The sequence below is a fragment of the Parambassis ranga genome, chromosome 6 (assembly GCF_900634625.1).
Source record: "Parambassis ranga chromosome 6, fParRan2.1, whole genome shotgun sequence".
Taxonomy (NCBI): Eukaryota; Metazoa; Chordata; class Actinopteri; family Ambassidae; genus Parambassis; species Parambassis ranga.
In genome coordinates, this window is record NC_041027.1 from 14,411,012 (window position 1) to 14,423,607 (window position 12,596).

The window sequence follows — 12,596 nt, forward strand, 5'->3', positions numbered from 1 at the left end:
TTTTCTCCATCCTTTGTTCCACCTCCGTCACCTCTGCATGCTCGCAGTGACCCAGAGTGTCGAAGAGAAACACTTCAGCCTTTACGATGTGGTTTGTGGGTGTTTGTGAACGCAGCCTGCTGCTGCTGTTGTTGCTATTATTATTATTTTAATAATAAGTGATGTGATTTCTGTGAGCTCTGCATGAAAACAGTGTTTGTTCACGTTTTCACCACCAGGGGCAGAATGCAGTGAGAGAACACAAAGCATGCACAGAGAGGGGGAATGTAGTGGACAGTGTTAGCCTAGCTTAGCATTTAAAGGGGTTTTAAAAGATTATTGATTTTATTCATCAGCACATCACGGACCAAATAAAAAAAAACAGGATGTGACGTCATAAAGAGTTTCCTGGTGACGTTTGTGAAGCATGTGGACAGGAGGAGTTTAAAGAGTTAAAGAGAAATATTCTTTGATGGATGTAAATGTTTGTGGTTTTTAGAGGTGTGCTGACATCTCCTGAACTTATTATGATCAGATTTATATTTGTCATATTTTTGGTTAATTTTCAGAGTGTTTGTTTGATAATGTTTTTTTTTTTTTTTTGCTTAATCCAAACAGTCTGAATAAACTGGTGCATCACTTCCTGCTTCTGTTCCCACTGAGGCCAACAGCCGCTGTTTCCATAGCTCTGTTGTTGCCATGGTGTTAATCCTCACATTGCCATGGAAACGCAAAAGAAAGAAAAGACATGAGGACTGGTATGTGGCTTTAAGATCAAAAAGATCGAGCCACAGAAAAATGTGTCTACAATAAGAGCTGAGTTAACCTGACTCAGACTGAGCTGAAGAAAGCTTCCAGAAACAAAGACATGAACTACAGATGACTGATCGATGCACTGATGAACTTCATGTCCACACACACACACACACACACACACACTGCTCATGTTAAATGTGCGGGATCACACCAACGCCTCACAGCTGTTGTGTGTCTGCTGCTCTGCACAGCTTCAGAGCTTTGGCTCCATCTGGTGGCGTCACTGCGCATCCTCACGTTTGTGTGTTAAATCACAGCTGCACACACACACACACACACACATACATTAACGAGGGCTAAATATAGTCCTCTCCTGTCAGCGTACAGTCACACAGTCTCCATATTAACAGCCTGTGAGGTGGACAGAGTCAACACAAGCTTCAGGTGAGGCTGTAAACAACAACAAATAAACACACAAACAGGAAGTCATGGAGGGTTTTCTGCAAAGTCTCATCATGTGATCATGTGTTTATTTATTAGGTAAAGATATCTGGATCAATAAGGCGACACTGATCAGACACACAAGGCTGTGTGTCAATGTTCATACCTGAACACTTGTTGTTGGTCCTTGTTGTGTTGCTGCTGCTGCTGCATCCCCTCACACACATGAGAGGGTGAAAAGAAGCAGCAGTGTGTTTATTTTAGTGCTTTACGAGCAGCACTTGAAGGCAGCACGCTGTCTGGGTGTCACCGTGCTGTCCTCCTCTTCCTCCTCCTCCTCCTCCTCCTCCGGTCCAACACACCGCGTCTCCGGAGCGTCTGAGGGCCGGCGGGGTGTGTCTGCTGGAGATAGTGGTGGAGAGATGGAGCTGCGTGAAGTCAGCGTCAAACACACACAGCAACACCGGAAGCTGTAAGACCGCCCCATTAAAACAAAATAAAATGATTAGAAAAGTACAAAAAAAGATTCAGTTTATAAAACAATGAACACGACATCTACCCAGAAACATAAGAACACCTCAGCTTTGAACGGGAGAAACCCGGAAGTGGTAAATTGCTAACACATTTCCATCTCAGGAAAAAAACCCGGGTCTTTTATTGTGAAAGCGTCACCGGAACTGGCCGTCGGAAGTCACCTGTGATTGACAGGGATGGGAGAGGCTGCTGTGTGTGGAGCTCGCGCCTCACCTTCACAGACGAGCGAGGCACCGCGCGCACGGCTCACGTGCGGCGGGCTGAAAAATGCAGCTGAACCACCGGTGGAGGCTCGCGCGTCCGGTCCCGGCCGTGGTCTAACGTCAGTTCTGTGAAGAAGAAGAAGAGGAAGAGGAAGAGGAAGAGGCGCCATGAAGAAACACCTGAGCCCGGCCAAGCAGCAGCCGCCGCCGCCGCCTCCAACGCCGCCGCTGCCGCCACCGCCGCCGCCGCCGACGCCTCCGTCTGCTCCTCCACCCGCGGAAGTCCCGGCGGCTCCTGGCAGCGAGGTGACCGTCCAACAACTCAACGAGCTGCTGGCCAACGGCACCGGCTTCTACAGCCTCCCGACGCAGCACTTCAACGAGGTCTTCCCGCGGATCTACGTCGGTAACGCGTGAGTCATTTGATTGATTTAACGCCTGCTCGGAGGCGCGTGAGCGCTGACAGGTAGCAGCACACAATGACAACAGTGTCGCATGTGGGCGCGCGCAGCCTCCACACAGCACACAGGTGGAGGTTGTGTAACGATGTCACACAACAACAACAACAACAACAGTGTATCAACCAGCGGCACCGGGTCCGTTTTGCGGCCGTGAAGGACGAACGTGTGTGTGTGTGTGTGTGTGTGTGTGTGTGTTTTGTCTCCCGCCTCCTCCACCCTTAGCCGCAGGCTCACCTCCACCCTTCATTCATAAAACACAAACAACAACAGGCGGCCTGCATCAGCAGACACCTCCACCTCCTCCATCCATCACAACGTGGAGATAAAGACCTGAAGGATCGATCAATTAATCGATTATATTTGAACTGACGTGCTTTTATTTTGAAAGGTTCTTCCAATCAAAAAGATGCTCTGGCTTTAATTCTGAGCGTTTCTGCTTCTCTTTCACCTTCTGACAGTTTCAGAGCGTTAGCTGGACACATTTAGACCTGAATGTCTTTATTTAGTAAATCGATCAATACATAATACTATTGATAATAATAATAAGACCTCAGCTCCGACAGAGCAGCTCTCACTGTGGCAGTTAACGACTGATGGTAGAGAGCAGATCCAGAGAAGCCCCTGATGACACTCAGAGCCGTCCATCATTAAAGCAGAGAGGAGGTGGAGGAGGTGGAGGAGGCGGAGGAGGCGGCAGCAGCTAACGGACACATGGCTGAATCTCACTGCCGACATGATCCGTGGGAGTTTTCCCGTCAGGCTGAGCTGCTGTTTGAGGCGTTTTAAGGTCGCCATCGGGCTGTGTGGTGTAACGTGATATTACTGACGTCTCCTGCTGCTATTGATCGCTGATCGAAGCCTGTGTCGTGTCCACTGCCCCCCCCCCCCCCTCCCTGTTGGGACCCAGTGAGCCTCTCTGCTGATCCGTCTTATTAGTTACAAAACAGGTTGTGTAGCTGGATCAAAAGAAAAGAGACACACAAACCTGAGAAGATCTGTCCCTAATAGCTCGGTGTAATCTGCTTTCTGAGCTTCTGTCACATGTTTACAGTCATCAAAACGTCTTGATCACTCCTTTATTTCCATCTCTGTCCTTCAGAGAGGAGAGCAGCCGGCCGGTGAAGGCCGAGTGTGTTACTGTTGTTGCTGTTGTTGCTCTGCTGGTTCATTTGTGTGTGTTGTCATCGATCAGCTGTGTTGCTTGTGACGTTTGTCTGTCCGCTAAATGTTTGCGGCTGCTGCAGACAGTGACTCCACCTGCTGTCCCCGCCCGGGACCAGGCAGCTTTACTTCCTGGACTTGAACCGGAGCAGCTCTTGTCTGTAAACAGCTCTGCTCCACAAACAGGACTGTGCTTCCTCAGATCAGTTGTAGTCAGCAGTCTGTGCCGCTCGGGGACGGACTTAAGGTGTGGTGGCTGTTTGCTCTGAGAAAGCTCTTTGTGAGGCTGCTCTTAAATAATGGATGTGTTGGGACTGCAGATCCCAGGGTGAGGAGGGTGAGGAGGGTGAGGAGGGTGAGGAGGAGGAGGCTGGGCCGGGCTGTGAGCCCAGGTGAGCTCGCTGCATCGTGCCCTCACTGTCCTCACTCTGAAGCTTTTTGTGAATGAAACGTGTGTAAATGTCTCCGCTCGTCCCCCCTCCTCCTCTTATAAACAAAATGGTGGCAGCGAGGTGGGGGTGCAGCCTCCTCCACCTCCAGGGAGCTGCTGCCCCGGGGTCACCGAGCCTCTCCGGCCCTCTCCAGTGATAAAAGCACACGGAGCGCAAGTGTTTTACACACTGATGGAGATTTATAGCTCCTCCACCCGAATCACTCCGGAAGACACTCAGAGGGTTAAATGTTTGTGTTGCACAGCAGCACCCACACATGGTTAAAGCATAAATTACATGTAATTAGTGACACTAAATGCTCCATAAAATCTTTATACACGGAGAGGTTCTATCCAGAATCGATGGGCGCTTCCTTTGAGCCGGGTCGGATGCTAACAGAGCTAACAGGCAGGCAGCGAGCCAGGAGGCAGCCGGAACCTCCACCTGCTCCACAGCAGAGCAGGAAAGTTTCTGGACGTCTTAAAAACAACAACACTGATATAAACTTGCATCATCTCGCCTCTGCAGGTTCGTGGCCCAGAATGCAATGCGTCTGCAGAAACTGGGCGTGACGCACGTCCTGAATGTGGCGGAGGGAACCTCCTTCATGCACGTCAACACCAGCGCCGAGTTCTACGCCGGCACGGGCATCACGTACCGCGGCTTCCAGGCCAACGACACAGAGCAGTTCAACCTCAGTGCCTTCTTCCAGGAGGGGGCGGAGTTCATGGACAAGGCGCTCGCACACAACAACGGCAAAGGTGACTGAGTTATTGATCCATTAATGTGTTCATTGATTTTATAACTTTGTGAATTAAATGGTTCATTTTATGTAATAACAATAACCTGATAATAATAGGAAGTAAGTCAGCATGTGACTCGTCTGTTAATGAATCTGAATCTGACGCCCTCCTGAGCCCTGCTCCACATTCCATTATTATTATTATGATGATGATTATAGATCACGTCCCTGAAGGTTTGCTGCTCGTCACACCTGTAGCTCCTCAGGCTCGGATCTGGATCTGATGCAGCTTCTAGGTCAGGTTTTAGAGAGAAACCGTCAGTCCCAGGAGGCCTCATGGTGCTCCCAGAGCTGCCGCTAAGTTTAGCCTGCAGAGGGACGCGGGGACGAGGATTATAATCTGTGACCCTCGGCTGTCACGCTGCAATAGGTCACAGGTCCACGACTTTAATGAGGCGCCGCAGCCATGGAGTGATGAAGGCCGCAGTGTGAGTGGGTCACATGATCACTCACTGCTCAGCTCAGCTCAAGGTTTACCATCAATGTAACCTGTCAACTGGGATTACAGCAGCAGCAGGATGCGGAAACACAAATAAGAGGCAGAGATGCTGACGAGTCAGGTCTGGTGGTCCCAGGTGAGGACAGACTGAGGACAGACTGATGGCAATCACCTGGACTTAATGACCAGTAGAGGGCAGAAAATATGAATGTGAAGTGAATGGATCGATCCGTGGTGTTAAGACACGGTGGTGAAGACGCAGGAGGAGCTGAGGAGGAGACGCAGAGAGGTGTCAGGTTTCAAACAAGAGTGCCGAGTCTGCAGATCTGACCTGAGCCCAGCACATCCTGCCGGGGGTTCAGCCGGCCTGTGATGAAGGTGTGAGGAGAAGGAAGTCGGAGCAGACTGCATGTAGGTGTGTGTGTATGTGTGTGTGTGCTGTGCAGCAAAGATGATTGACTCTGCCGAGGCTGCCGCAGAGGTCGGGTCTTGTATTTGCATCTGCTGGCAGAGAAGCTGCTTGGCTCGGCAGCTTCGGTCGCAGCAGATGTTCCTCTGAGTCTCTGAGTCTCTTCTTTGTTCTGGTTTCTTCTCTTTGTCCTCATTTTTCCTCTGCATTGCCGTATATGGTGTCCAAAAGTCACTGCTCATATATAACACACAAACACAGCCTCTAGGAGCCAACAGGAGGGCGGCCATGTTGGCTCAGAGGTGGCGCGGCTCAGGCCTCTGGTCTCATGATCTCTGTTTCCTCCAGGGAAGGTGTACGTTCACTGCAGAGAGGGCTACAGCCGCTCGCCTACCATGGTCATCGCTTACCTCATGCTGCGCCACAGAATGGACGTGCGGCTGGCCGTGGCCACCGTGAGGCACAAGAGAGAAATCGGCCCCAACGACGGCTTCCTTCGCCAACTGTGCCAACTCAACGAGAAGCTGGCGAAAGAGGGCAAGCTGAACGGAGAGCTGGGCAAACTAAAGACCAAATGAACTCCCATCAGGCCTCTCACAGGCTGCAGCTGCTGTCGGAGACTGACCCCGCCCTGAGCAAACCAGCAGCCATCAGTGGTGATCGGACTCACACATGCATTGATCTTTAAGCATCCACACACAGGTTTGCTGTTTCCTTTACTCACTGCTGTTCCACACAAAGTCCTCCTTTTTATATCTGAGAGCTCCACATTTCTGAGCTGCTGAAATCATTCCTTTAACTCCCACAAGTAACGAAAACGGATCGCCCTGCCCCGATTTTTAAAATTTCCTCACACAGTTGAAAAGAAGATGAGCACAACCAACCATTCCTAGTTCTCCACTGCCGGGATTATCAGCGAGGTCTCCGCCAGCATCAAATTCCAAGAAAAAATACTGAATAAGAAAAATACTGAGGGCCACACGTGAAGAAAGGGTCCAAACATTCCGCTTCAAAACCTCCTGCCTGCAGGGGGCGACATTTAAAATGCACAAACACACTCTTACTGCAGAGCTTCATGTAGCGTTTCAGTTCTCGGCCTCTGGTGTGACGGCGGTAACAGCTGAGCGCGCCAGGTCAGTCTGTGCTGAGATGTGACGTCACCTGTAGAGGCCATTTAGTTAGCAAACCAGTTAGCATGTTAGCACTTCCTGTTCCCTCAGCGTGTTTTTAGTCTGAGATGCTTAAAAAACACAAGATTTGTTTACTGTCTGAAAAAAGTGCTAAATGCTAACACGAGGTCAGAGCGGTGAACTCGGAGGTGCTGACGGTGTAGTCATGTGACCGTGCTGTAGCCTGTTTGTAGCGTAGAATTAGCTTTTAGCTTCATATTTAGGCCTCAAACATCATCAGGTGGAGTTCATTAGTGAAGATGATCCTGCTGAACTACACCTGTGAGGATCAATAACTTCAGTTATTTACTGCTATAATCCAAAAGACAGGGGAGGAATCTGATTGGCTGTTTGTGGAGGGAACACAAGAGATGCTAATCTGAGGGTTGGACTACATAACGACTGCTTCTGGTCAGACATTTGTTTGGGCACATAACTTATCAATACGGACAAAATGTAAAGTTAGACATTTTAACATGGAGGTCTATGGGTGTTCACGCTTGCATTTAGCCCTCTAGTGGCCATTAGAAGAGCTGCAGGGTCGTGGACGTGGAGCACTGCAGCTTTAACAGCTGGGCCGCCGGTGGTGTTCCCTCACATTCAGTTGATAGTCTTGTGTTGTTGTTGTAGTGCTTACAGCAGCCAGCAGCTGATGTTACCGCTGTCAGACTGGAGGCCTCTCAGACTCCACCCGCACTGCCAGTCAGTCCCCTGACGCAGCCATCCAGCCAGTATCCTGTATCACTGTTTCATCAACACAGTTTGTCATACACAGCATCGTCCTGGATGTGTGTGTCATACACTGAATTATGCACACACACACACACACACACACACACACACAGAAAGCATTGCAATATATGTCAATACCCCATCAGATATATAGAATGTAACCACAGTTAACCAGGCGCTAGCTGCATATAGCCCACTTTAGTTCAGTTAGTGTTAGCGCTGTGATCTAAAGGTCACGTTAGCATGAAGCAGGCGCTCTCACCTCATTACTGGCACTATTTATTCCTCCTTTGATATATCTGTATACATATTAATATACACATGTATACTGTATATACATATTTAAGTGTTGACATATATGAATGTACGAGCAATGTGTCTATAACGTGTCGTCAGTGAGTCCTTATGTATCATGGTATATATCCCCGTCATCACAGAGCAGCGCCTCCTCTGGTCCGTACATGCACATACATGTTCCTGTGTGATGTGCATGTGGAGCTGCCTCACGCCTGAGCTGTGAGGCAGCAGGGGTGTAGCCGCGCATGTCTTCATCCTCCTCTTCATCGTCATAACACGCAGCAAAGTTGCAGGTGGCAGCACACCGCGCGCTCATCCCATCCGCCATGTTTACGGTGCTTTGAAACATTCATCGCAGGCTCTCCAGCAGGGGGAGCTGTTTGTTCATTCAGGTTCGTTGTCAGGCTATAAAACTTCAACTTGTGTGTGTATATATATAAAGATGGCCGTCACACCACTGTGGCATGATATTAGCAGAGCGGTCCCACTCTCTGTGCTGCGCTTTGGTCCATAGGGGGCGCTCTTGTGACTGTCCAGAATGAACAGGGCCAAAAATGTTACTCTGGACATTTTTACCCGTTTTGGAGTTGTTGTTTTTAAATTTCAGCTTTTTAAATGATAGAAATTAGCATAATTTGGCGCAGTTGCGTTCAAAAGTGTGAGGTGCCTCTTCACTCGGGGGCGCCACAGAACTTTAGAAGGGTAGAAGCAGCAGACATTTTGGTAGGTCTGCGTTCAGACACGCTGCTTCCTCCTGGGGGACTGCCAGATGAATCAGGCGCAGTAGTTTAAATCTGAGGAGTGTAATTCAGTGCATGCGTCATCCTGCATTTTCCCATCACCTCATCACGAACCCAACACCACACACGACACAACGCACACCAGAACTGTCAAGTGACCCACACGGTTGTAGAAAAGCCGTTTTTATGAATAGCTGTGTTGTCATGACAACGGCCTCGGGTTTCACTCTCCTTCGCATACTGCCCTCCTTCTGAACACACAAAGTTCAGTTTACATGCACAGTTTGGCACGTCTTCTTCTAAACCTTCTTTAAATGATTGGGGTGAAACCGGTCCAGGATGAGGGTACGTACAGCATCAACTGCCTACACCGACCCGCTTATTGAGAAAAACCATCTGCACTTTCTTTCGCTCCAAAGACACCAAGACTCTGAGGACGCCCAGCTAGCCATGCTAGACATTTTTTTTTACAGACACACAAAAAAAACAAGATGTCTATTATGGCTACGCTCCAGACTTAAAGGTTCCATGTGTAAGAATGACTCTATGAATGAATGATCTACTCAAGTTTACGTGGTGAGCAAGCTAATGCTAGCCATTCTGCCTTAGCTAGCATCAACTTGCTAATCATTATGCCAATGAACGTGTCAAAGCTTTTAGCAGCCTTATCTGCCACAGATGTTTGCATCAAGTAGATGGTGTTCAGTCATATTTAGCTTCATGGTTATGTTAGCTAGCTAAATGTTGATAAACATGTTCTTCAGCTAGCTAATTTAGCTCCATGTCAGTTTTAGGATTTTTGAAATTGGATTTCTACTCAAGTCAAATTTTGCTGCATCAGTTTCTCCTCAGTCCTCCATGCAGAAATCACTCGATTTAAACGTCTTTAAATTCTTCCATCTGGAGCCTTTAACTTCTTTTATGCATTCAGTAACAGATGAACACTGCCACCTGCTGTCCAGTAGATTTAATTTTCCTTCCTCATGGCACCATCAGTATTTATACCTTGTGAATCCCTGTCGTGTCTGTATTTACTCCGTCTTAAAGGTACCAGCATCGCTCTGTGGGTTAAACGTTATGTATTGAGAATGTCAAACGTGAAATGCCATTGATGTATATTGTTATATATACTGAGTATGTAACACGCACTAAGGCAATTGTGAATTGCTGCATTTTATTGTCCTGGCTGTGAAGGCGGGACGTTTGTTTTCTGCTCAGAGTTTCGTCCTGTTGCAAGGACGCCAGCCGACTCCTGGTCTGATTGTTTGTTTGTTTGTTTGTTTTTTTTTGCGCTGCTACAACAGAAGGCCGTTTTTGTACAGTGGTTTATGAACGTGTGATTGTGACCTACTTCTCCGACGTAACCGCCATTAACCCTTATTATCTTTTCAGAGGAGTCACCTGACGTGTCACCTGGGCCAGGCGCTCATTGTAACTCATCCAGAGTGTGTGTTAAACCGATCAGGCGCTGCCAGGCGGTCGAGTTTTAGAGCTCAGAAAAGTCCATCACAAACAACTTCCTGTAATTTCGTTCAGTCCCGCGTGGCGTCGCTCGGCCGTCTGTTGAACAGATTAACCCCCTCAGTTGACATCTTACGTCATGCAGGTGTGTGTGTGTGTGTGTGTGTGTGTGTGTGGCTGAACTCCCCTGAACCGTTCACACAAACACCGGAACTGACTTACAAACAGCGCCTGGCTCAGGTCAGGTGCCGTCGTCCTGGGAGTTTCAACACAAACGAGCCCACTGCCCGACTCCTCCTGGAGTCCATCACACACACACACACACTCACCTTTCCGCTCACAGAGGACGCTGGTGTGATGTCGGAACGGCCGCTAACGCCTCTGACGTCCATGTAACGACACGGCACCCGAAGCCTTACAGCGATGATTGTTTGTTTAGTTCTCACTTCACGCAGCAGGAAGGGGGGGTGGGGGGGCGGCTCCCTGACAGGACGACCCATCGTCGAAGTGCACTTGATTTTAAATTGCAGTGTTATTTTCTTACCTTGGAGAAGTCCCCTCTTTCTTATGTTTGAAATAAATGGCTGAGGTATAAAAACCTGTTTGATGCTGGTCTTTGTGTTTAACCACAGAGCGCCGCCCACTTCCTGTTCCACAGGGGGCGTGTTCAAGGGGTTTAAACAAGCCCCTGTAGAGGGGAGGATCCCATCACCAGGCCTGATCTGAACTGAGCATACATTAGCTGAGTGCTAGCTTGTTATGAGTATGTGAATAAGCACAGCGCCCTCTAGGTGAACTGCAGCCTTCAGTGCTCTGAAGATGTGGCAGCTGTCAGCATGATGTGTTACGTCTTTGCTCTGCTCAGTAATCTGCTCTACAGCTGCACAGTTTGACCACTAGGTGGAGCCAGACCTCTGTTCAAAGCCTGGATAGGAGGGTCAGAGGGGGAATGACATCAGGAGTGGGAGTGAGATGACGGGCAGAGAGAGAGAGAGTCCAAGTCCGAGTCTCCAAGTGTTGATACAAAAACTAATGTTTCACAAGACCGACCCGGTGCACACCTGGGATGGACCCGACCCGCAGCCTGACATCCACCAGGGTCAGAGAGGGGCCTCAGACCACTTTCTCTCCCCCCCCCCCCCTCTCTCTCCTCCCCCCTCTCTCTCTTCCTCTCTCCCTCTCTCTCTTCCTCTCCCTCTCCTCCCCCCTCTCTCTCTCCCTCTCTCCTCTCTTCCCCTCTCTCTCTCTCTGTCTCTCTCCCTCTCTCTCCCTCTCTCTCTCTCTCTCTGCTTTCCGAGCTCAGCCATCACTGCAGGCCAGCTGTGTGTGGTCCCTGAGGGGCCCCTCTGTGAACCAGGAACCATCCAGAGGTTCAGCACATCTATTCCAGGTACAGCAGAGGACGGATTATGTGTTGCAGCAGGTTATGGGTCCCTCTCTCCAGGAGGCTTGTTCGTGTGATGAAGTGCCAGTTATTCCAGCTATGTGCTGCACGGAGACTCTGAGGCCGTCGTACCTGCTCTCAGAGCCGGGTAGAGGTGGAAGCTGGTGTTTGATGCTTGTTTATGGGGGAAATGATTCACGGACATCCAATCAGATATCCTAACTGTGACCCTGAATGAAGTTATCAGCTGCCTTTGAAGGTTTTATTGCTGCTCGAGTCGTCACCTTTTCTCCCATTCAGCTGTGTACCCATGTTTAACGGCCTCGTCAAACAGAAAGCACATGATGCTCGCTTTAAATCCTCATCCTGGCACTCAGAGAGTGGAGCAGGCGGACATCTGTGGCGCAGCGCTGATTATTAGAAAACACAGCGAACAAGGCAGAGAGGGGGGGGGGGGGGGGGTGGAGGAGCCGAGAGATCCTCAGATCTGTTTCCAGCTCGCTTCATCTCTGACACTGTTTGAGTGCACTCGCTGTGATCCTGTGGGGTCCATGCAGAGCACTCTGACTGCAAGTACTAACTGAAGGCATTCATTTTAGGGAGCTTAGCATTAGCATTAGCAACCACTAAGCTCCTCCTCCAGCCTGTGGGGGGAGGATGATAGATCAGGTGTTGGAGCAGAGAAGCACTCTGTTGCTCCTGTTGCTGATCGCCTCCCAGAGCTCAGTGTAGAGGACCCAAGACTGAACCTTAAGGGACACACTGGTTCTAATGGGGACCCATGGCCTCTGAGGCCATAACCTGGATGCAGACCTCACTAAATTTGGAGTTTTCCATGTTAGGAGGTGGAGAAGGAGCTGGCCTAAGAGGGAACCCTGTGGAACTCCAGCTGTAACAGGGAGGATTGTGAGCTGCTGCACTTCTTTATGCACGTCAGACTCTTTCCACTGGTTGGACCCAGGTCTGATCCGTGGTTGCAAACTGCTGCAGAAGTCTCAGAATCCACCTCAGAAATGGCCGCCTGTCCGTCGATGTGTGCCGAACTCGACGCCGAGTTTAAATATAATCGTACAAACACAGAGTTGTGTGTGTGTTGTGTTTTGAGCGATGCATTTGACTTAATCGGGTCCAGATGGGCTGTACCGTTCAATTAGCTTCACCTGCTCACAGTTAACGGGCTCAGACTGCAGCTCTGTA

The 12,596-nt window shown here is 49.5% G+C and overlaps 1 protein-coding gene across 1 annotated transcript; it reads left to right on the forward strand.

Annotated features, from left to right (window-relative positions):
* The first annotated feature begins 1,897 nt into the window (after positions 1-1,897).
* Positions 1,898-10,519, forward strand: dusp3a (dual specificity phosphatase 3a). Its single transcript, XM_028408724.1, has 3 exons — positions 1,898-2,326; positions 4,495-4,727; positions 5,965-10,519. Exons 1-3 carry the CDS (start codon positions 2,082-2,084, stop codon positions 6,192-6,194), a joined length of 708 nt encoding a protein of 235 aa, XP_028264525.1. The 5' UTR covers positions 1,898-2,081; the 3' UTR covers positions 6,195-10,519.
* Positions 10,520-12,596: the final 2,077 nt, after the last annotated feature.

Coding starts and splice junctions, on each gene's coding strand:
- dusp3a (XM_028408724.1), top strand. CDS start 2,082: ATGAAGAAACACCTGAGCCCGGCCAAGCAGCAGCCGCCGCCGCCGCCT. Junction 2,327..4,494: donor CGGATCTACGTCGGTAACGC/GTGAGTCATTTG, acceptor TCGCCTCTGCAG/GTTCGTGGCCCAGAATGCAA. Junction 4,728..5,964: donor CGCACACAACAACGGCAAAG/GTGACTGAGTTA, acceptor TGTTTCCTCCAG/GGAAGGTGTACGTTCACTGC.